Source organism: Rattus rattus, chromosome 11, assembly GCF_011064425.1.
Source record: "Rattus rattus isolate New Zealand chromosome 11, Rrattus_CSIRO_v1, whole genome shotgun sequence".
Classification (NCBI taxonomy): Eukaryota; Metazoa; Chordata; class Mammalia; order Rodentia; family Muridae; genus Rattus; species Rattus rattus.
In genome coordinates, this window is record NC_046164.1 from 71828207 (window position 1) to 71853080 (window position 24874).

The 24874-nt window shown below is 49.0% G+C and overlaps 1 protein-coding gene across 10 annotated transcripts in view; it reads right to left on the reverse strand.

Moving 5' to 3' along the window:
• Positions 1–17238: 17238 nt before the first annotated feature.
• The window catches only part of Depdc5 (DEP domain containing 5, GATOR1 subcomplex subunit), a 137393-nt gene continuing 129757 nt past the window's right edge, over positions 17239–24874 (reverse strand). For 9 of the 10 annotated variants that reach the window (XM_032915849.1, XM_032915847.1, XM_032915852.1 and 6 more), the window contains 3 exons: positions 22022–22082; positions 18099–18181; positions 17239–17978 (listed from right to left, as the gene is read on the reverse strand). In XM_032915849.1, the coding sequence (XP_032771740.1) occupies positions 17686–17978; positions 18099–18181; positions 22022–22082 (437 nt within the window). In that variant the 3' untranslated portion in view covers positions 17239–17685. The remainder of the gene's footprint in view (positions 17979–18098; positions 18182–22021; positions 22083–24874) is intronic. The other variant, XM_032915853.1, reaches the window with a different exon arrangement.

Sequence of the window (24874 nt, forward strand, 5' to 3'; positions counted from 1 at the left end):
CACACACACACACAACACACACACAACACACACACACACACACACACACAACACACAAACACACACACAACACACACAACAACACACACAACACACACTCACAACACACACAACACACACACTCACAACACACACACTCTCACACACTCACACACTCACATCACACACTCACAACACACTCACAACACACACTCACACACTCACACACTCACATCACACACACACTCACACACACACACTCACACACACACGCACACGCACTTGAGGCTCAGAACCAAGTGTAGCTCCATTGTAGAGAGCATTCAGTGAGGTCAGACATGCATGCTTCCTAAGTACATAGCTAAGCCACTGGAAGGAGGATTAGGAATGTTTCTTCACCTGCTCATATGAGAGCAGGGCAGAGCAGGTTTACAGGGGACAGGAGCCACACACAGAGAAGTTGACTGGGAAGTTGACTAAGGGTATGGTATAGGACTCTAGGTCCAGGGACCTAATTCTCTCTCTTTAAAAATTAGACGTGCTAGGGGTGGTGGCTCCTGCTTTTAATCCCGGGCAAAGCCCGGTGTGTAGTTGATCCAGTTTAGACTTATCCCATTTGTAAGCCTCGCTTACAAGTGAACGAGACTCACACTACGATTTTTATTTGGCTTTGACAATTACTGGGGAGGAACCCCTAGTCTACTTTTCTAACTGTTGACCTGGTTACATCATCGAACCTCAACACAGGTGTATCCATGAGTCTACAGAGTGGATTCCAGGTCAGCCAGGACGACACAGAGAAGCCCGGTCTCAAAAAGTTATGTGGAGGGGTTGGGAATTTAGCTCAGTGGTAGAGCGCTTGCCTAGCAAGCACAAGGCCCTGGGTTCGGTCCCCAGCTCCGAAAAAAAGAAAAAAAGAAAAAAAAAAGTTATTCGGGGGAGCAAACCCAGGGACCCACATGTAGTAGGCATGTGCTCTAGGATTGAGTGAAAGTCCTTGCTCCAGAGCGCTTAATTATACTCTTTGCTTTTATTTATTTATTTAGAGACAGGGCCTTACACTGTAGCCCAGGCTGGCCTCGAACACATGGCAATTCTCCTGCCTCAGCTCCTTAGTACTGGGGTTAGAGGTGTGAGTTACTAAACCCAGTTCAAGCTGCCTAATTCCATTCGCTTCTCTGACAGGCTAGAAGAGCCTGCCTGTCAGCTTCCTGGAGACCCCAGGGCAGAGAAGGAAACGATTTGGGTATGAAGCTTTGACAAGGGTTCAGAAGAGCAAACAAACCAACTCTGGCACTGTGTGATACAAAACAAGTCACCTGGCTTCTCTGAACTCCGGCCCCTTTGTAAAACAAGCCATTCAGTCCTGGTTTATATAACTCCTCAGGCTGTCGAGATTGGATATTTTAGATGGAAGAGTATTTTGAAAAGCATTCGGTGTTTAACAATAAAAAAGGGGGTTAGTTTTTAAAGAAACAAAAAGGAAAAGACCCCTGGATTCTCTCACAATAACCCTTGCAAGCCAGTCAGACAATACAATATAAACCCAAATCCTGGCTTGTGGTTTCTATGAATTCGGCCAAATGAGTTAACGTCCGCCACTGCCAGAGGTTTGTTTGTTCTCCTACAGGGCATAAAAGCCCCAGAAAAAAAAGGAAGGACACCCAGATGCTGCAAGATACAAAATAGACAATCTGAGGAGAAGTCCACCAGCCCCCAAAACCCTGAGCAGCCAGCGTGGAAAGTCCAACGCCTGACTATAAACTCGATCGGGGTTACCCGATTCCCCCTCCCCCCTCCCTTCGCCCTCCCCCTACAAGCAGCCCCCATGGATCTTAGCCCACCCCAGGTAGACGGTGACTCAAGTCTCTGCAGAGGCTGGTCCCTCTGTCTCTGTTGCCATGGCGCTGCAGCACAAGCTAGCCAATCAGGAAAGAGACCCATATCTGAGCCTCTGTTAAAGCCAGAGCAGGCCGTCTTAGCCAATGGGAAGGGCGGCAGAGTGGCGCCACCATGGAAACCCCAGCAGCAGGTTCAAACCACGTTTTCACGTCTCATTTGCAGAGGCGGGGAAGGGAAGCAGGCTGGGTTTTCAGCGTCCACCTGCCCCTCTTTCTATAACTTCTATAAACTTCATCTTGCATTTCCAGGAAGACATTCAGGAGCATAGCAGGGGCACACAACATTGCCCAAGAGTCAGAACTGACTCCAGCTTAGCAGGACAATCTTTTGACTCCCCCTCATCGTTTCCCTTCACCCCACATGCTCAGCACTGTCTATGACCTTAGCCTGTCCCTATAGTTCTAACCAGCCCCATCTGACCTAGGGAGAGGCTGTGTGGGCTGCACAGAGATTCAAGCCCCAAGCAAGAGAAGGAACATGAGACTCACTCCAAAAGGACACTCATTTGTCCTTCAGCTATGAGGCTTTGAGCAAACTGCTTAACGTCTCCTCCTACAGGCAGGGGAGCAGGACAGAGACAAGGGTCTGATCCAAATATCATCTCACTCTGTAAGATTAGCAGAGAGAGCCAATGGGCTCCCGTGGTCACATTCCAGACTTACTGCTTTTCACCTTTATGCTCTAGTGGAAACGAGTGTATTAGAAACAGTTTCCCAAGGAGCAGCCCCATAAACAGAGCCAGTGGACGCCAACAAGGCTGGGGAGTCTACTATGCAAGTTTCCAGGCTAGGTTGGTCACTCATTCTAGAGCTCATGGCCCCAGACGTGGTGACGAAGCTGCCTCTTAAAGCCATTCTCCCTGAATGTCAAGTCATGACCCAAGCTTAGCTCCTGTTTGCCTGCATCTGCATTCTTCACAAGATGGCCTTTCTTCCTTGGTTAGCAACCAGGGAGCCATACATCTTCACACCTTTCAGTCTGCAAACGTGGACTTAATAACAACTGCAAGGGAAATCGTGTCACAGGCTTTCCCTACTCCCTTCTGGCTTTCACTCGGTTGCCTGGCAACGGTTCTATCCAGAAACCTGGGTGCCATCCGAGGCATCTCTCTCACCCTCATCCTTCCTAGAATACATTGCTCAGTCATGACCATTTCATCTCCTAAGTGGTCCTTGAGACTGCTTGCCCACCCCACCCACAACTGCCATCCCCCATAACCACAGTGCAGAAGAAGCTCAAAACTGCAGATCTGATGGTGCTCTTTGTTGCTTACTTAGAACGTCTTTTGTTGTTGTTGTTTCGTTTTGCTTTTGAGACAATGTTTCTCTGTGTGGCCCTGGCTGTCCTGGAACTCACTCTGGAGACCAGGTTGGCTTGGAACATAGAGATCTACCTGTCTGGGCTTTCTGTGCTGGTATTAAAGGTGTGAGCTCCCAAGTCCAGCTAGAACCTTTAAGGGTGGCAGTAAAAACCCGTAGCATGCCCAAGATGAGTTTCCTCTGCAGTCCTGCTTTCTGAACATCATCCTACCCTTGTACACCGTCTTCCTTCTCTGCCTAGGATGCTCCCCACCACCAAAGGTCCAGCTAATCCTACTTGCCCTTCAGCTTTCAGTTCAGTGGTTACTTCCTTAAAGTTCCCCAAGCCTCTACGATCAGGTTAGTTTGCCCTGTGTCAGATTCTCCTGGAACCATGGCTCCCTTTCTTTTCCTTTTAAACAATAGGTTGGTGACATTTATATGCATGTGGGTGTTTTGCCTGCAGGTATATCTGTGCACAGTGTGCACGCTTGGCTCCTGAAGAGGCCAGAAGTGGGCTTCAGATCCCCTAGTAATGGAGTAATAGACAGTTGTGAGCTGCCATGTGGTTGCTGGGAATCAAACCAGTACTCTTAATTGCTGAGCCATTTTTCTAGTCTCTACCTCTTATTTTTATTTATTTTAACAATAATAACAATAATAATAAGTCATAATATACCATTAGATGATGATGGTGATGATGATGATGATGATGGTGATGGTGATGGTGATGATGATGATGATGATGATGATGATGATGATGTTTGAAACATGGTTTTCTGTGTAGTCCTGGCTGCCCTGGAACTCGCTCTGTAGACCAGGCTAGCCTTGAACTCATCAAGATCCACTTGCTTCTTCCTCCCGAGTGCTGGGATTCAAGGTATGTACTACCACCACCTAGCTTTCTATCTCCCATTTTAAGAGGCAGAAAATGTATTTGCTCTAGATCACACACGTAATAAATAGTGAAACTGGTGTTAAAATACAGGCACGTCTGAATCCAAGGCCAAGGTCAGTAGGCAGTCCCTACGTCTCTGCATAGTGAACGGTGCTGGGTCAGACCGCTCAATTGCTGACTGCTTACCTGCAAAAAACTTAATATCGATCAGTTGATTTGGGTTTTTTTTAATAAGTTTTGGCTTTGCTCCTGTCTGTCTGTCTGTCTGTCTGTCTCTTTTAAGACAGTCTCACCGTGTAGACCAGGCTGGGTTAGAGGCAGGGGTTAGAGGCCACCATGTTCAGCTGACACCAGTGGAAGCATTCCAGTCTAGACCGTCTCAGTGGTTCTCAGAGCAAGTAGGTTCTTCCGTACGGCCGTCTGTCAATAGCTTATAGCTAGTCCTTGCATCTCCCTTGTGTAGAATCCTCTCCAGGGGCCTGCAGAACGGAGGACGTTAGGTATCTGGAAACTAGCAAACCTGTGTTCTCATCCCAGCTCAGCCTCTCTCCTCAGCCAGCAAATCTCAAAGGAGAATTAAATAGATGATTTTGACAAGCAAGGTCATAAAATCATCCATTCCTGTCACCCTGGTTTCATAAAAGAAAGGGCAGCCTGACACAGAAAAATGTAGGACAGACAATCTCAGGATTAATTTAGCTTTATAAAAAGTCCCCATGTTGTCCCGGTTCTCATTTCTCCATGTCCCAGTGTGGACTCTGTCGGAGACTGGCCCAGGTCTGCAGAACCTCTGCTCTAACCCAGTAAAGAATGTGTCATCAGCCAGAAAAACCAGAACGCAGTGCTCCGGGGCAGGAGGGTTCATCCCTCCCCTGATTTAAGAAGGAAGGAAAGGCAAATGTGTCCGGCACGCAGACAGGAGACCAGACAGACTTCTCCTCTGTCACACTGTAGCTTCCTGTCCAGCTTTGATCTCTGCTGGGAGGGGCAAAGTCCCTCTCTCTCTCTCTCTCTCTCTCTCTCTCTCTCTCTCTCCTTTGGGGTGCCTGTGAGCACCCAAGACGCCATCCCAGCTGAATCCAGGCTAGCCATCCCAGCTCATGACTGGATGCCAATGAGAAAGCCTCGTCACTCTTGCAAGGACAACACATTATTCCCGGGGACTTTTGACCTTGGTCTTTCTCACCAATCCACTCACTCGCTGCACTGCAAAATTCTGTGTCCACGAAGGGAAAGAATGGAGTTGGAGTTCATGGAGTTCTTGTGGAGTTCAGTCTGTGAGAGGCACACTCGATTCCAGTCGGGGATCAGTGCCACCGCGAAGCACAGGTCACATCTCGTGTGAGGGTTAATGTGGATTGTCGAGGTGCAGGGATGCTCTGATTCAGGTTAACCGAGGTAGGAAGGCCCGAGCTGTAGGTAGGCAGTGCCACTCCATGGACTGAGATCTCAGATTGGGTAAAGGGGAGGAAGCGAGCTGATCAACAGCCTTCTCTGCTCTCAGCTTCCTGACTGTGGATGCAAGGCGAGCAGCTGCCTCAAGGTCCTGCCACCACAGCATCAATATCCCTGCCATGACAGGTTGTACCTCAAACCAGGAGCAGAAGAAATGCTTCCCCGTTGCTTCTGCCATAGCAGTAAGAATAGAAATGTATGAAATGGGAGGGCCTCCCCGAGGCACTGGATCGCCAGGCTGAGGGATAAAGATCGGGCTGAGATGGAAGGGAGAATGACAGCCCGAATCGCACACAGAGCTGCGAGGAGACCAGCGTGACTGCAGAGGGCCGAGTCACAGGGAAAGACATTCCTATGGAGCTAAGGAGGAGACTCATGGTGTACTTGCCAGTTAAAGACCCTGGTACTTCTGTTAAGCAGATTAGGGTATAGACCATGAAAAGTGATAAAATGTATGCGTTCTTACTTCTCAAAGACAGGGAAAAAATAGTTGCCTCTTTAAGAAAAACTAGGGGCAGGAGAGATGGTTCAGTGATTAAGAGAACATTCTGCTACTCCTCAGGGGACCTGGATTCGGGTCCCAGCACCCACATGGTGACTCACGACCATCTGCAGCTCTAGCTTCTGACCTCCAACGGCACCAAGCAAGGCAAAAAAAAAAAAAAAAAAATTCATGCACAGAAAATAATAAATCTAAAAAAGTTTAAAACAAGTTAAATGGGGCTGGAGAGATGGCTCAGTAGTTAAGAGCACTGACTGCTCTTCCAGAGGTCCTGAGTTCAAATCCCAGCAACCACATGGTGGCTCACAACCATCTGTAATGGGATCCGATGCCCTCTTCTGGTGTCTGAAGACAGTTACAGTGTACTTATATACATAAAATGAATAAATAAATTTAAAAAAAGTTAAACGGACAGCGAAGGTAATGTCAACGATTTCAAATGGTAACAGAGTGGGGTGCGGTGGCTCACACCCGGAATCCCAGCACTCCTTAGGAGTCTCCTCAGGAGACTGAGGGAAGAGAAGAAAGTTCAAAGCCAGCCTGGGCCGCAGAGCAGGATTCCGGGTCACAACAACAAACTACTAATCCTAAAAGAATCAACATTACCAAGCACTCATCCCATGTGATGTTGCACCTCTGACTGTCCTGGAACTGGTCCTATAGACCAGGCTGGTCTTGAACTCAGAGATCTGCCTTTCTCTGCCTCCCACATGCTGGGATTACCACTGCCCAGTTTTCTCTTCTTCTTTTTTTTTTTTTTTTTTTATCCTCCTTTTAATCTTCACCTCCCCTCTGTGAGGTAGGCAATGCTATTGTCCCCAAGTTATAGTTAACAACGAAGCACTGAGAGGTTAAAGAAAGCTCTGCCCCCTGCTTGGTTCGTGGCTTGGTTTTTGGGCATTGGTGTTAAGACATTGAGCTCAGGGCCTCATACACACCAGGCAAGTGCTCCCTACTGCCAAGCTACACTCCCAGTCCAAGAGATTGCCCCCTTAATGAATTCACATGCTAGGATAGTGCTGTCCTTTTAGAGGCACTGACCTGGGGTAGACTCGTAACTCAGGCTCCTTTTTAAACCTTTGTTATTTGTGTGTATGAGGATAGGTCACAGCATTCGTGTGGAGGTCTGCGGTTGGTGCTTGCCCTCTGCCTGGTTGAGGGAAGCCCTCTTCTAGTTTCTGTTGCACTGTGTACTCCAGACCAATGGCCGGCAAGCTCCAGGTGATCCCCCAGCCTCCACCTGCCACCATCTTGCTCTAGGGAGGCTGAGTGCCAGATGCAAGCCTCTGCAATACAGCAAACGCAGAAGGACCAGTGTGGTTGGGATGGGAGGAAAGGTCGATTACAATATGTTTTTGCTAATGGATCAGATGAGGGGGCTGAGGGAAGGGGAAATGTAGGATAATTCCAAGGCTTTCTGCTTGAATAACTGGGTAGATGATGGTACGGTTACTAAATCGGGGAAGACTGTGGGAGGAGCAGGCTTCAGGGGAGCTGGGGGCGGGGTGCACAGCTAAATCAAGAGTTGTGCTGTAACACATATGAGTTCCTCCAGAATCTCTAGTGAAGGGCTAGGGGAGCAACTGAACATGGGAGGTAGGTGGGGTGGGAGCTGGGGCCCCGCAATGTGAGGACTGTGCAGACGCACAGAGCATAGTCAGGGCATGAGAAAGAAAGAGGAAGGTGACCACAGAGACCCAGCCTGGCCCAGCTCCACCGGCCAACTCCAACCTCAGAAAGTTGGTTCCCTACTCAGGACCCTTAGTTTTCCCTCTCTAAGCAATGGCCAGCGAGGTCATTCTGCGATGCTTCTGAGGATCAACAGCCACCTCAGGGCCACCGCCAACAAATGGAGCCCAAAATCCAACAGAACATAGACCAAAGGTATGTCCCAGGCTGAAAGGGCTGTGTGGGCAAGGTCATGGGGACCTGTTAATAGAATCTAGTCACCAGTAAGGTGCCAACAATTCTCGGTTACTTACCTGTAGAGGCCAGCTGGTACTGACCCGGAAATGGTGTTATACACTTGTAATCCCAGCAGTAGCAGGCTGAGCCAGGAGGATTTTAACGTTGAGGCCACTCTGGGCTAAAGAAAGAGATGTTATCTCAAAATATGACAAAAAAATAGTTAAACAAGCAAACACCACTGTCATCACCACCACCACCATCACTACCATCACCAACACACACACACACACACACACACACACACACACACACACACACCACTTGAGCTAGAACTAAATAGGGCAGCAAGCAGTGTCCTGCACAGCTCCCTCCAGGATCCTGTGATCTGGGGATGTGAGCTTTTGCTTCACGGAGATTGCCCCTGTGAATCAGGAGAGGAAGGCCAAGGTGGCTTTGCTCACAGAGTAACGTGCTCTTGTGGCTGGTCAGACCTCAGGGCTCCAGTACTGTGCGATATGCATAGCATGTGGCTGTCCCTGAGTGAGGAGTTGGCACAGACTGACTAGGTCATGAATTAAAGCCCGATGCATATAAAGAGAGGACTATCCTGAGAAGGAAAGAGGTCTACCCATCGCCTTCTAAGGTGGACCCTGCCACAGTTTTAAGCCCCTTTCCAGTCTGCACTGACTCGGTGGGGCAGTAATATGACATCAGGGAAATACTTCAGCACCCAGCAAGTTGCACCAAGGTATCTAAACCCATGGGTAGCCCTGGTCTCTGCACCTCCTAGAATCTACCTCCGGAGAAAGGCAGGCATGTCATTGGCAGCCTTTGGAAAGGCTGCTAAACCGTCAGCCTATGCCCCACTCACCATAAACTAAAGGTTCTGTTATTAGGTTCCTTTAACATGGCTACCCCATCTACTTTCTCTCTCTGCCTTTACCCAACACAACTTTCCAATAGCCCAGCAAGGTGGGTGAATAAATTCCTACTGAAAAGAGGCCACAGAGGCTGACCTGAGTCCACCCACCTTCCTTCTCTTGAAAATGTACAACTGTGTGTCACTTGATGTTCCTGAGTGATGGCATCTCTCTTCCTCTTTCTCTAGCCCTCACCCCTGCCCCTCACGTGGAGCCACTAAGCTTTCTGCCTCGGCGTCTCAGAATCTTCACATCTCTGCTCCCAGAATCTCTGCTCTTCTCCAACTCTGCCAGCCACCAGGTTTCCAGGAAAAATTCCAGAAGACAGCCCTCATCCCCAGCATAGCTTGAGGTCCCATCCAACCTCACAACCTCTTTGGCCTTTGGGACACTTTCCCCAATTATAATCCATAACTATAAAAATAATTACTGTGTATTTTGTTGTTGTCTGATGTCCTTCTCCCCTCCTGTATCTACAAAATGCTGGGTAGATGGTTGTGTACATGTACATTGTACACACACACACACACACACACACACACGCACACACACCCCTTAGAAGTTGATGTTTATTTTCTACCAGTCTTCCCCCTTTTGCCTTTGCCTGCAAAAGAATACCTTAAGACTGGTAGGTGCTCCCATCCATTGAGTGGCCTTTTCTGTGGGAGCCACAGTCCAGTTCCAGTAACCGTGTGAGCATTTCAGGCTGGGAAGGCCCGGATCAGCAGAGAGTGTCTGCTCACCTGAAGACCCGTTGGTGCCCTGGCTGAGCAGTAATGAACTCAGGCCTCAGCAGAGTCCATTGGACCTGAAATTCTCACAGCGTTTACCGTTGTGGGCTGTTCTTCACTTTCTTTCTTTCTTTCTTTCTTTCTTTCTTTCTTTCTTTCTTTCTTTCTTTCTTTCTTTCTTTTTTCCTTTTCTTTTTTTTCGGAACTGGGGACCGAACCCAGGGCCTTGCACTTGCTAGGCAAGCGCTCTACCACTGAACTAAATCCCCAACCCTGTTCTTCACTTTCAATCCCTTAAGCTCCTCTACAGACTAGAGATCAGATGTTGTCTCCCTGGGATGTCCACAGAAATGCATTCCTGCCTGGGAGCCACCAATGAGTTCTGTGTCTCCTTGCTGCTGAGAGGGCAATGGGAGGCTGGGTGACATTAGGTGCCCTCCCAGAGACTAGTGGTCAGCCCTAGGGTCAGTCACCGCTAACAGGGCTCCCAGAAAGCTGCCTGCGGGTCTGCAAAGGTTCCAGGAGAGAAACAGCCAATAGGAAAGGCTTCGATGGCAGTGGAAAACTTGTGCACAGTCATGGCAGGATTCCTGCAAGACAGAACACATACACACAGGGTTCTCAGTGGCATCCGTGTCCCGAGCTGCCAGCAGATCTTGTGCCAGGTCCTCAGCCGGCCACTGCCGTGAAGAATTTGAGACTCCCTTTCTCTTTTATATGAAGACATCAATGACTAGACACAGTGAAAGCTCTTCTGTCAGTTATGCTGGGAGTCATGGGCTATTCTCTGCGTGTTCTACAGAAAGCTCATGAGCTGCACATGTTCATGATGAGAGGATGGCCAGCAAATGTGTGGACAGCAAGTGACGCACAAACGGCACATAGATCCCTCTCTGCAGAGAGAGATTGGCTTCGATTCTGCTAGGAGACAGGGGCATGCACTGATTCAGGCCTCTCAGAGTCTCAATCATAACAAACCGATTTAAACCTTCAGTTATGGGGTTGGGGATTTAGCTCAGTGGTAGAGCGCTTGCCTAGCAAGCGCAAGGCCCTGGGTTCAGTTCTCAGCTCCGAAAAGAAAAAAAAAGAAAAAAAAATAAACCTTTAGTTATTGGGCTGTTTCAAGAGGATGAAGGCTTAAAGAGCCCCAAATATGTATGGAGGGATGCACACACCCAGCCTGGTGGGCTTCTCCTTGTCACCTCACCAGGCTGGCTCCCGCTGGCGGCTGCTGCCTCCTGGTTCCTGCAGAAGACACTGAGGGGTGGACAGGCTCGCCATGTCTCCTAAGATCAGTTCCTCTTTCACTTCTGCTTTGAGGCGAGACACATCCTGTGCGTCAAGCCATGCAGGAGCTCCCCTGTCCTTTCAGCACCACGCACCCACAGCAGTCTGTGTGGTACCCAAGAATAGGAGGCACTGGCGACTTGGCCCTGACCACAGTGCTAAAGGCCCAGACCCAAGCCCTGTCCTCCCCTCCTCCCTAGGAGGCTGCTGGCCATGACCTCCCTCCTCGCCCCCGGGTTTTTCCTTCTCCTTTGCCTGTCTCTCATCCTCTCTAGGGAGCTCAATTTCCTCAGGCCATACTTTTCATTTCCTGGAGACTCAGTTTCTCCTAGGAGAGGTAAGGGTCCCATTACCCAGCTAGCTCCCCAGTGCTGTCCTCTGGTTCTAGCAGGACTCAGATATGCACTTATCTGGGTTCAATACACAGGCAGCTCTTCCTTCTGTTTTCTTTCTTTCTCCTTTTCTTTTTCTTCTGTCCTTTCTCAAGCTTCAGACTGGTTGGTAGCATTTGAGGTTCTTTACGCCCTTGCCAGGCACATTCAAAATGGAGCATTCGGCTTCCCAGAAGGCATATGCACAACCCGAGCTTGGTCCGGGCGTGTGACTCAGTGGCAGGGTGCTTGCTGAACATGTGCCAGGCCCTGGGTTCAAACTTCAACACAATAAAAAAAGCAAGCACCCTGCGCCACCCAGACGGCTATGCAAAGCTAACTGCAAGGGTCCTCGCTATGACGCCTTGAAGGTTGCCAGAGAGGCATCACCCCAGCCCCAGATTTAATGCATCCCATGGTGAACAGATGGCTCGGGATTGCACAGGGTGGTTTGAGCAGGGTGTGGTAGCCACATGCCTGGAATTTCAGCACCCTGGAGGCAGAGCAAGAGGAATATGGGTCTGAAGCTATCCTGGGCCTGAAGGACCCTGATTCAATTTAAAACAAAACAAAACAAAACAAAAACAAAAACCCCAAAACCAAAAAACCAACAGCCTGTGTAATGGCTCAATTCTCAGAGCCCTTATCTCCTAGGTCCTCAAACCAATTCTCCTTGAGTGATATAGCGAATATTTGATTATTGCCATTTTGTTACCATGGAAACAGATGCAGATCAGATGGATGGGGTGAGGGGAAGGAAGGCTAGCACAGGATCACACCATGAGGAAACAAAACACTAAAGAAGGAGAGTGTCAGGAAGGAAGATGATTGAAGCCTGCCCTGGTTAGTGCCCCAGAATGAGGTTAGGAACAGCAAAGCCTGAGAGAAGAAGCCGCACCTAGAGTAACCCCAGAGACAAGATGGTTCAGGGAGCCCAGACAATGGCCCACTTGTCATTCCAGATTGCACCCTGGAACTTGAAAACACTTTTCAAAATCAATCGTTAAAAGTGTAGGCTGGACAGGTCAGGCTAGAACACCCCCACCCCCACTCACACCCACTCACACACCCACTCACACACACACACTCATACACACACACACACTCATACACACACACCAGCTCATACCCCCCATCCCCATGTTCACACCCACTCACACACACACACCCACTCACATACACACACAATCTTTCACACACACTTTCTCTCTCTCTCTCTCTCTCTCTCTCTCTCACACACACACACACAGCTTTTCTCATTTCAGTCTTTAGCTCACTAATCTGTGCAATCTAGCTTCCCCCTTTCCTACCAGGAGAGCTTCCTTGAGAACTCTTACATTGCTCAAATGCCCATGTCTCATTTCCCCATGCATAGTCAAGTCCCCTCCTGTTTCTGTGGCACTTTAGTGCAGAGACCTCTTCCACAGTGCCACAGCTACTGCTGGGTCTGTACTCTAGCTTCCCAGTGCTGGCTGAGTGAGTGAGCCCAGCCAAATGTAAAAGAGCTCCTAATTTGGGAGGTGAATGTCCAGTGGAGGATACATGGATGAACAAGGTGTGTTTTTGACCCCCCGTAACTCTGAAGAGATAAACACCAAGAACAAGGAATGTATGAGAAAACACAAGAGCTCTAGGCTTTGGCATTCGAGCAATGAACACCACCAGGGAGGGAAGTGAGCTTGGATCAGCAATTTGGTATAATTCAAAAGCACACTGACTCTGCCTGGAACTTGCTGTGTGGCTGTAATGGTCTCAGTCACTCTGGCCTAGTGACCTAGCAAGAATGATCACTATAGAGGCTTGGGGTTAGGCCTGCCATTAAGGAAGAACTCAGCTCTTCACGTCTAGGAAGAAATACAAGGTTTCTCTTCTACTGGGGGAGGCCCATCTATGTGGACCATTTTGTTTTTTAAATCAGATCAAAATACTTGGTTATTTTTTCTCCTCCCCCACTCCCTTTCTGACAAGGCCTCAGATATGTAGCCCATTCTGGCCTTGGATTCTTGGGCTCAAACTCATTCTCCTGCCTCAACCTCTGAATAGCTGGGGCTGTACCTTCACTCCCCTGTACTCGGTTCGCGTCATCTTTCTGATTTGCCTGTAGCAGGACTTTTGCTACTTTATTTCTCTTAGACAAGAGACTTGGGGACTGAGGACACACAGTTTGGAAAGGGACAGGACATTTTGCCTTGACAAGAGACTTCCCTTTGAAGATAGCACCTCATTATACACTTCTAGAATGCAGGGAGGGGTAAAGTGTAGAACAGGAACCAATAGGGTTGGACAAACATCAAAAGGTGTTAGGAAATCTTTCTCTTGGGATGCCATGGGTTTAAAAATAATTGTTTTGTCTCTTTGGAGACATCTGAGGAATATTGGATGGGAGGAAGTGAGCTTGGATCAGCAATTTGGTATAATTCAAAAGCACAGTGCTAAGAATCGAGGTTCTAGTGGCAACGGCCACGGGCTCCTGGGGAGCTAAAGGCTGAGGTTTAACTCTACATAGTTACAGAAGGGAGACGTCTGCAGTCTCACAGTCTTGCACCAAGTGAGGTCAAGGGAGTATCCCAGGGCTTAGAGAAAAAGGGGGTTGCACTTCCCAGATCCTCTCCACGTCCTGTTCTCAGTGGTTAAGACCCCCTTCTTTTAAGAAATAGGAGTCAAGCCATGAGAAACATGATTCTGCTGCCTGCCAGCAGATGGAGGGCAAACCTGAAGGCTGTAAGACCCGGCTCTTGGCACATGCTCTTTTGACAAGCAAGAGAGAGACTCGGAGAGCACTCTCCACTGGTTAGGGTAAGCGTGTGCCTATAGTTTTAAGGCCAGGAGCCGCCTGAAGCTCCTGCAGGCTGAATCCAGCAGCCGCAGGCCCAGGGGGAAAAATAGGCAGGGTCCTGGGTGCTGGGGAAAGCCACTCTTTACCCCATCAGGGATTCTGTGTGGGAAGCTATGACCCTGTTACAGGATGCCTGTGTCGGCAGGGCTGCACCATACATGAAATCTGCAGTTCGAGGTGAAAGGGTTGGCACAATGCATGATCAGGCTATGCTATCCCACAAAACAGCCCAGCCTGGATTTCTTTCTGCGGTGTGGCCTGGCCTCCACCTCCAGAGGCCTTCCTTTCACCTCTTCTCAGGCATGTGCCAAGGATGAGCAGCCTAGCACACGGCAAGCTCTCAGAAAGTCGGCGACTTAGAGAACTATGAACTGGCTTGCATTCTGCTTCCCTCCTGCTATTTTCTATCCACTTTTGTGAACCTTCGCAGACCTCAGTATATTTTATTTTAAAAAATTCAATTAATTTGTGCATGTATGTATATATGTGGATACATGGGTACCACAACTTGTGTGTGGATGTCAGAGAACTTTCTGAGGTTCTTTCTTTCCACCATATGGGTCTGGGGAACTGAACTTAAATCACTGAAGGCAAGCACCTCTATTTATTGAGCTGGCCCCTCATTCCCTTTAATGCTGAGTTTGTTTTTAACTTTTTCTTTCTTCTTCTTTTTTTTTTTGTATTTTTCGGAGCTGGGGACCAAACCCAGGGCCTTGCGCTTGCTAGGCAAATGCTCTACCACTGAGCTAAATCCCCAACCCCAAGTTTGTTTTTAAACATGTATGTTAGAGCTGTGGATGGATCCAGGGGCTTATACATAGTTGGTGTGCTCTTCTGTCCTGGGACTCGGCTTGTTGATCAGGCTGACCTCGAGCTAACAGAGAACTGTTAGTCATTAGTCTTTGCCTCCTTAGTACTGGGATTAGAGTCCTGTGTCACCATACCAGGCTCAGGGTTAAGCTTCTAATGCATGAGACCTTAGTGGGGACACATTTCAGACTGTAGTTCCCCTGAGGCAAGGCTCTGAAGTCGGGCACCAGGGATGGGGGGAGGTAGCCAAGTTGTCTGGTTGGCTAAGTAGGTGTTGATGGAAGAGGGCAGTGCACTGGAATCTGGAATGCTAGACTGCAGGAACTGGAGCTCAAGGTCAGGAACGTCTCAGGACCAGCTGATAGGCAAGTGACCTGGTTCCAATTCATCAGTTGATCTTCTGCCAGACCATTCTGTCTTCCAAGTTACCTCTGGACTATGACAAAAACTGTATGTGAAGGGGCAATAGGTGGTTTTGCAGGATGGATAACAGGACCACAGGAGATCACATGGTCAGGCCTGGCCAACAGCCATTGTGATCAGCACTATCACAGAGAAGGCTGGCATGGCACCCTGAACAGGCCCATCTGGGAGAGCGAGAACTCGAGAGATTTACTGTCTTCTCAGTTCTTTCAAACGAAACTGTCCTTTGTGTGTGTGTCCTGGAGTGGCCTCAAGTCCACAGCAGGCTTCTCTCCTCTCCCTGGGTTTCTCAAGTGCTTCGGTTACAGGTACACGCCACGAGTCAGCTGTACCTGCCTCAACCCAGCTACTCTGGACAGCTCCTACTGACAAGAAGGCTGACAGTGAGAGGAGTAATATTCAGAAGAAAGGGTGGGGGTGGGGAAAGCTAAGCTCCCCGTGAATCACACTTTCCCACGTTAGCAGCTTACTCTCTCAAAAGCTTCACATGCACGAGCCTGGGACGTGGCTCAGCCAGTGAGAGCACTTGCAGCTCTCAGAGGACCCAGGCTCACTTCCCAGCACCTACATGGTGGCTCACAAACATCTAAACTCTAGCTCCAGGGGATCTGATGTACGTGCGCGTGCGTACACACACACACACACACACACACACACACACACACACACACACACACACACACACAACCTTAAAAAAAAAACCTTTGCACACAGGACTTAATACTTGTTCCAGATGAGTACAGCTTGGAACGCTATAGGCAGATTTGAGCTGGTTAAGTCTGGTTTGAAGGATGCGCTACTCCCAAGGCAGCAGTGAAAAAGCCCATCAGGCTAGACAGTGCTTCACCGCTCTACTTCTGTGATGCTATGAATTGAGTCCAGGGCCTGGTGCCTATTGTGTTGGCTCTGTTCTGCAAATCCAGCACCCTACCTAAGGGCTTTGGACCAGGTAGTGAGGAGAATTCTAAGTCTAAATGGAGTGGAGCTGCCTGTTCATTTTTAAGATTTATTTTTGTGTTATGTGATGAGTACTTTGTTTGCATGTGGATATATGTTTGTTTACATGTGTGCCTGATGCCAAAGGAGGTCAGAAGAGGGTGTGGTGTCCCCTGGAACTCGAGTTATGGATGGTCGTGAGTGACCTCATGGGTGCTGGCACTGAACTTAGGTAAGATCAGTCAAGTGCTCTTAACGGAGTCATCTTTCCAGCCCAAAGTGAGACTTTCTGAGGCAGTCACACTGCAGAGCTCGGCTTTGCTAAGAACACACACTGTGGAGGCCACCTGGCCTTGAACTCCATAATCCTCCTGCCTTAGCCTCCGAAACACTGATATTACAGGTACAAGCCGCTGTATCCTGCTTGGAGTAGTTTAAAGAAGAAAAACCCAGTTTCCCAGGAGAGTACAGTAGGATGATCCAGAGACTAAGTTAGGTTTTCCTAGAGGTAAGAGAAAGACAGGAGGGCTGGGCCTGGAGCTGCACACAGGCCCAGGAGAGGTAAAGGATGGGAAAGCTGGTTAGAAGGTACATCAATGGGGAGTGTGATAAGCTCTAGCACATGAGGGAGCAGCAGCCACAACTACCAGGCGGTCCTCTTGGTCTTTGCCTCCCCCTAGCAGTCTAGAACCAAGAGGTTTCCTTGGGTGTCAGAAATGCCATGATGTCTGCTCCCCTGAGTGGTACAGCCCCTCAACGAGGCCTCTGACAACACAAGTCTAGAGCTTCCTACTGTGTTGTACTCAGTAATACTGTCCACAGGATCCTTGTTCCTGCAAAAGGACTTTTAAAAAGAAACCTACCAGTCAACTCATAGCCAGACTCCAGACCGGTGTGTCCTGCAGCCCTCCTGCCACCAGGTGATCTGCCCGGCCAGCTGCCAGCCATGATGGGACTGCTGCTATGAACAAGGCTGGGAACAGACACTGTGGGGGGGGGGCTTTATTCACTTCTGCTATGTACACATATGTACAGCTGGTATGAGGCAATGGTACACTATGTCACAGAATTATCCTATACACACACATTCTTGGGCAGAAAGCAGGAGGTTCTTTCTGTTCCAAATATCCCACTGCTGGTGAGGAAAAAGGACCTTAATGGAAGCTGCCTACCCCATTCCCAGACACTGACTCCCTCCCACGGACAATCTGTGCCTCCCCCTGCCGCGGGCACGTGATGGCGAGATCTGGGTGGTGGTAGCAACAGCAGCTGCTTCCAGTCTTTCTCCTCACTCACACTTGTGCAAGAGGCCGAATATCAGCAGTGGCCCTACTCGCTGACAGGAGCAGCCTGACACCTGATGCCCAGAGCCTAGCTGGACGGCCAGCTCCAGGATACCCACAGCCTCTCCTAATGGAGCAGCCTGGCGTCAAGGAGCACTGGCGTGCATCTTCTCCAGGCAGTTTGTCCAGAATGTGACCAGGCGGTTGTCACGGTTGATGCAGAAATCTGTGAAGTCCTTCAGCAGCCGATCGGCAAACTTCTCATCCCCCGTGGCACTAGAGCGCCATGTCTTGGTCAGCATGGTGTTGTAGGCCCAGTTGTAGCCAACCCGCTCCTCACAGAACATGTTTTGGTTGGTGGAGCTGGTAGAGTTCCGTCGCCGCCGCTGCTGCCCAGAAAACTTGCGTTTGGAGTAGGGCAGCTGAAGAAACACTGTTCCTGAAGGGAGAGACCCAGACTGAGTGAAGCCGTTTGTAAACACCGGCAGCTGGCTCTGGAGGCCCTGCTCCTGCAGGCCCGGGCGGGGACTCGTGCACCCACCCACAACCAGGTCCTCACCTGTGACGTGGATATACTGTGGTTTATTCTCAGCAGGGAAGTTAAACGCGGAGGCAGAATATTTATCTTGCACAAATCCAAACCTATGGTAAGGACAGACACACAGACACATGGTCTCATTAGCTAGAGAAACAGGGAGCAGTGTGCAGCTAGATTCTGACAGGCCAAGATGCTGGAATGTGGAAAGGCCTCCCATGTGGAGCACACAGGCTACGTGTTTTTGTCCTCGGTAGTCCTCAACATCTGCCTTTCAACCCTGAGGCTGCCAGCTCTCCTGCAGTGACTACAGCACTCTATCCAGCCTCCATTTCCACTTAGCACCTTCCCTTCCCCACATGTCCTCCCCTCTGTGGTCCCCACTTAACCTTCACTCTGCCTCTTGTGGAGTCTGTCCTGGCAGGCCGCTCACCAACCCCCATCTTATGTTTTCTTGCCACCCCTGACTGTTGTCATGCTGACATTGAGAAGGTTCTCGATAAAGGCCCTCACTGAAATGGAATGAAGTGTCTTAATCAAAACTCTTTCCTTTAAGGTGAGGAGCAATCCAAGGCTCTTTGCTGTGCTGTGCTCTAGAAATGGGAAATGAGCAGAAACCATTTCTCATCTGTGACTTGTCCTGTTCCACTTCTTATCTATAGCTTGTTCTATTCCTGGTTTTTCTATTTCCATAAAGCACATTTATTCCAGCCCCACCTGCTAAGAGCTGTAAAGGACGTGCTAACAGATGTGCCCAGACTCTGCCCTCTGTGGCTGAGGGTTTACGTAATGAAGGCATTGATGTAGGAGGTAAAATGTGTCTTCTTTCCTGGACTGAGCTCGCTGGGGAAATGTTGTGCTGTATCCTCCAAACTGCCAGCTCTAGGCTGGTATCCCTTACATGCACATCAAGTAAGCAAACTCAGTGGCTAGCATCTACAGGACACTTCCCGATTCCTTCCTTCCTTTCCAACCAAGCCAAATGAATAACTTAGTATGATCGGCTGGACCAGAGGCTTCTTGTCTCTTTTCTTCTTTAGGTCACCAGGAAAGACCCTTTTTATTTATTATTTACTTTTGAGACAGGGTTAGGTGTCCCAGGCAGCCCTCAAATTCCTGCTTCAGCTGAGGCCAACCTTTCACCACTGACTTCCTACCCCTCCCTCTGCAGTGCTGGGTCACAGGTGTGCACCACTGTGCCCCATTTTCTGCAGTGCTCGCTGCATGCTAGGTGAGCATCCCACCAACAGACCACACACCTAGCCTATGACCTTTAATTATGTGCATGTGGTGTGAGGGTGTGTGTGTGTGGGGGGGTGTATACGCGTGTGTGTGTATGTGGTGTGAGGGTATGTGTGTGCGTGTGTGTGTGGGTGTGTACATGTGTGTGTGAGACGGTGTGTACGCATGTGTGTGTGTACATGTGTATGTGTGTGGTATGAGGGTGTGTGTGTGTGGTGTGGTGTGAGGGTGTGTGTGTGTGGTGTGGTGTGAGGGTGTGTGCGTGCGTTCGTGTGCGTGGGTGTGTGTACTTGCTTGTCTGCATGTGCCCTTAGAGGCCAGAGCGGGGGCTGGATCTTCTGGAGCTGGAGTCACAGGCAGTTGTGAGTTGCCCAGTGTGGGTGCTGGGAACCAAACCTGAGTCCTCTAAAGGAACAACAATCACTCTCAGTTGCGGAGCCATTTCTCCAGCCCAAAGATGTTTATTTAAAAAAAAAAAAAAACACAATTTAGACAGGCACAGTGGTTCATGCCTTCAACGCCAACCCTAGACAGGCAGATCTCAAGGCCAGTACAGTTTACCAAAATGAGTTCCAGGCCAGCCAGGGTTCTATAGTGACCTCCCCACCACCACCGCCAAACCCAAAACAAACAAAAACAAAACTAAAACAAAACTAAATCAACAAACCTCCAACCCCTACCCTTCCAAAATAAAACAGAACCCTCAGAAAACCTACATTTCAGCCCAATGATCCATGGATGCTTCATTTTCCACTTGGGGCAACCCGGGATTGAGACAAAGGCAAGGGGCATCTACCTCAGAGAAGATCTCACCCCGGTTATCCAGAGTATAAGGGAGGAAGAGCGAGGAGCACCACAGAGGGGACTGTGTGGGGATGGGAGTTGTTCTAGCTCTTTCTGAGACTGACCTTTGGGTAGACCATCACTCCAGTCACATCTCGATTGGAATCCCACTCCATGCAAAAGCACAGGCAGGACCAGGGCCTGCAGCCCAGTGGTGGACTGCTTACCCAGCTCCCACAAGGCTCTGGGCTCCACACCCCGCCCACACACGTCTCTGAGCACTTTGCTGGCACTACTATGGGAAAATTAAACTTCTATCCTCCCGGGGCCCACAAAGCCCTCTAGATTGACTGTTTTTAAGAAGAAAAGTGCAATTTAAAGCATGTTATGTGGAGTATCAAGTATCCTGTAATCTTAACTCAAGAGCCAGAGACAGGAGACTGAGTTCAGAGCCATCCTGAACTACACAGTAAGTCCCTGTAGGGGGGGGGGGTCCAAAATAGTGGGACCTGAGAGGCCCTGGCAGAGGGAGACAATGACAGGCACAGAGGAGGCGGGGCTTAGGCAATGGGTGACACACAGCAGAGTCTTCTGCAGTCACATATGGGCTTTAAAGCTTTAAAGATACATAAGCAAATCAGATATTAGGAAGCAATCAGATATATGAAGAAAAAAAAATCAGATTTGGCAGCTGAAGGTCAAATCCAGGAGACACCTAGTCAAAATGTGGAGTCTAGAAGAGGAAGGCTGCCGGCTGTACGTTAGCTGGGGCATCCTAGCGAGTGCTGTTTCTTGCAGCTTTACCAGCTGAGCCCGGCAAGCCCCAGAGGGGCGAGAAGAGACAAGACTCCGCTGTAGACTTGCCATGGACTCCTACCTTTCTGGGCAGTGTGAGTGGACAAGTCTGCTTCCTAGAACAAGGTCTGTTCCAATGACTGCTGTGCTCCCTCTTCCCTCCCTCCTTCCTGCTCAGATCTGCATCCCTTTAGCAGTAGTAGGGAATGAGTTACCAGGGCACTCATCCCACACCTGTCACTGAGCACGCACATACTGTTCAGATCTTAGAGTAAGGTGTAAGGTGGGGAAATACAGCTTGGCTGGGAGAAGTTAGAGACTCGTGATCTTGTGAATAAATGGTAGGTATTAGGGGAATACTCGGGGTGCAGATGCTAGGAACTGAAGATGTACGACAATAGGACAATACAAAGAAGGTGCTTCAAGCAGAGGGTAATTGAAACAGTAAGAGGAGGCTTTGTTTCACCAGAGGAATAAGTAACAAGCGACACCAGCTGAGTGACACTTGGAAACAATGTGTTCTGCTGCACTGGTGAAGGAGACAGTGAATCAGAGGAGCCCAGGAAAGGTTTACCTGGTGCATAAGTCCTGTGCCAAGAAACAGCTACCTTCATCCATTGTCTTTCTAAAACACAGGGAAGGTTGACTGACAACTTTTACAATGTTTTCCTTCACCTGTCTCCTCCATGCACAACTGGTTCTTTGTACGCTATTTACAAAGAACAAAGCAAGGGGGTCTGTGAGACAACAGCCACAGACTGCAGGGCAGCATTTCTCTGGGTCTGAGTGGAGGTAAGCAGGGAGCTCGCCACTACAGCAACGGTTCTCAAAGCCTTGGAGCTCAACCCCTTTCACAGGGGTTGCATATCAGATATCCTGCATATCAGATATTTACATTAGGATTCATAACAGTAGCAAAGTGACAGTTGTGAAGTAGCAACAAAATTTCATGGCTGGTGGTAACTTGAGGAACTGTACTGAGGGAGACACAATCAGGAAGGTGGAGGAGCACTGCTCTAGAAGGACAGATCCTTTCCCCCGCAACAGAATAACTGGGTTCACTTTAGTAACTGCTATTGGAGAGACATACTGATTTGGTCACTGTTCCTTCTTGCTAATGGACAAACCTGTGTGCAATGGCTTCCTGGAAAAGGTGCATTCGATCCCAATATGTCTCTGGTTCAAAGCCTGAAAGGAATAAGGAATAAAGGCTGAGCTGTGATCACAAGGTCTGTAATAGGCTCACACTGGTCTCTCCATTGCTCTTGACAACTCTTGTCTTGTGGATCTGAACTTTAGTCCCCACCCAGTTATAGAAATAACAGCGCTGTACCCCATAATCCCTCTCCAAGTTCCTCCACAGTCTAGAAAGGTAAGGTCCTCAGGGGCCAATGTGACCTTCAGAATTTAATGAGGCTCATGCTAATGTCTTAATTCTCAAGATGAAGAGAGGTCAGTAATTTTTTTTTTTTTTCGTTCTTTTTTTTTTTTTTTTTTTTTTTTTCCCCCCGGAGCTGGGGCCCGAACCCAGGGCCTTGCGCTTCCTAGGCAAGCGCTCTACCACTGAGCTAAATCCCCAACCCCAGTAATTTTTTATTATTTGTTTCTGACACAGGTCTCACATAGCCCAGGCTGCTGGCCTCAACCTCTAAGTGGCCAGGTGGCTTTGAATCCCTGACCCTCCTACTTACTTACATGTGTGTACCATGAGCCCTGCTCTGAAGTATGTTAAGACACAAATCTGAAGTGTATACTGGGTGCTTCTGAAAACAGCCCCCCCCCCATGTCTAACATCACCAACCTTCCATTTCCCTGTAAAGAAAGACAGAGCTCTACTTCAGGGGTAAAGAAATTGAAGCAGGTAAATATATAAGGAATTCTCAAGAAGCCGTCAGCTTTGAAGGGGAGGCAAGCAGTGCAGGAGAATTGGCTCCTCCGTCACTGACTGAATTGCTCCAGCCTCCCTCGTCCACAGGGCAGCTGCTGAGGACCAAAGCAGAAAGCAGGTGGGAAGGCCAAGCACTGCCACATAGCAACGGGAAGCAGAGCTGGATGGATGGAGGCCTAGCACTCTGTTACATAGCAACGGGAAGCAGAGCTGGATGGATGGAGGCCTAGCACTCTGTTACATAGCAACAGGAAGCAGAGCTGGATGGATGGAGGCCTCGCACTCTGTTACATAGCAACAGGAAGCAGAGCTGGATGGATGGAGGTTTTGAGGCAACCTCAGTAGAGACAACCCAAGAACCAGGGATGGAATGGCTTTGTTACTCTGCCATAATTAGAACTTTCTTTAAAATAGATGGGCGACACAGCCCCCACACCCACTCATATGTACACACAGACTTTCACATACACAGACACATGCCTACATACACAACCACAGTCACACATACATACAAGACACATACGACCAGACATACACACGGATAGATCCACAAACACACACATTCACATGCATACACGCATATACCAACCACATTTGTTCCAGATTTTAAGGTGTACATTCATTGTTACAAGAAGTAGAGAAAAAAGAAAAAAAGAGGCACCTAATCTAGAAGACTGAATTTTAGATTTGGGTCCTTATTCCTTTAAATTAGGACGATTCCCTGTAACCATGGTAACCAACTGAGGTTGCTGGTTTAGAAGACCGGGTCGGAACAGGCAGTGAGACCATCAGCTACCATGCCTGCGAGCAATCCTGTTACAATGCGGACAGCATCTTTAGATGTTGTAAGGTAACGGTAGCCCCTCAGAATATTAACAGCACTGCTGTGGGCTCCTGGCCTAACCCTCTGGGAGGAACATAGTGATTCACATTTCAGGACTGCATAAATGGTCCTCTCTCAGCCCTGTGCAGCTCAGAATCTCTGGCCTCCAATGCAGGGGAACTCTGCAGAGCTCAGGTACAAAAGTGTCTACTAGGCTGTAAGCAGAGAGGACAGACTGTTGGAACTAGCAGGGCAGCCTATCATAAAATCACAAGATCACGAGGTTTAGCCTGCCCTCCTCACCCTCTGCCATTTAGTGTAACACAAACTTACAAGGGAGTGGGAAGAAAATATTTCTCTTACATCAGCGTTGTGTCTTTTACATTTGTAATCTTGCTATTAGCTCCTGATACATTAGCATCAACTCCAGCTTCTTGCTTTGGAAAATGTCATCTTGAACTCCTGGAAAGCTTTTTAGGAGCTATTTATGAATTCATGTGCACGTGTGCTTGGCGATAGCAGTGGGAGGTGTAGATGGGGAGATAGTGTGGGTAAAAGGCACATTGGGGTGGTCCGCTGTGACAGACCCTTTCTGACAGAGGGAACGGTTCTAATCTGAGTCCTTGAGATACAACCCTGGAGACACACGCAGGGAGCCCGGAGCTTACAAAGCCTGCTGCAACAACAACGAAGAAGAGCCTGTTTAGTTTTGCTTTTGCTGGCTTTCTAGGGCCTTGTTGCATGGACTAGCATGCAAAAGGCTCTCCTCGAACTCAAGCAAACATTGCAGGCAAATCAGGTAGCTGGAAGCGCAGAGGACACAGCGATGGTGCAGAGATGGACAGCGCACAATCCCCTCTCCCATCTATTGCTTGCTTCACACTGGCCTTGCAGAGCTGGCAGGGCTGCTCCAGTCAATCCATGCAAGAGAAACTCAGAGCTCAGAAGCATCGAGTGGTCGGTCCCGGGTTACCCAATCACTAAGAAAATCCAGCACGCGGGCTGGAGAGGCAGCTCAGTGGTTTAGAGACCTGGCTGCTCTTGCAGAAGACCTAAGCTTAGTTTCCAGCACCCCAGTGGTGGCTCACAACCATCCAGAACTTCAGTTCCAGGAGGCCTAACCTCCTCTCTGGCCTCTGTGGGCACCATGCACAGACAGATGCAGGCAAGACATTCATATAAATAAATTATTTTAAAAATTAAAAAAAATCCTAGGCCAACAACCCAGATTATTCTGCCCCTGTAGAACAGCTCTCTCAGGCAGCCTGT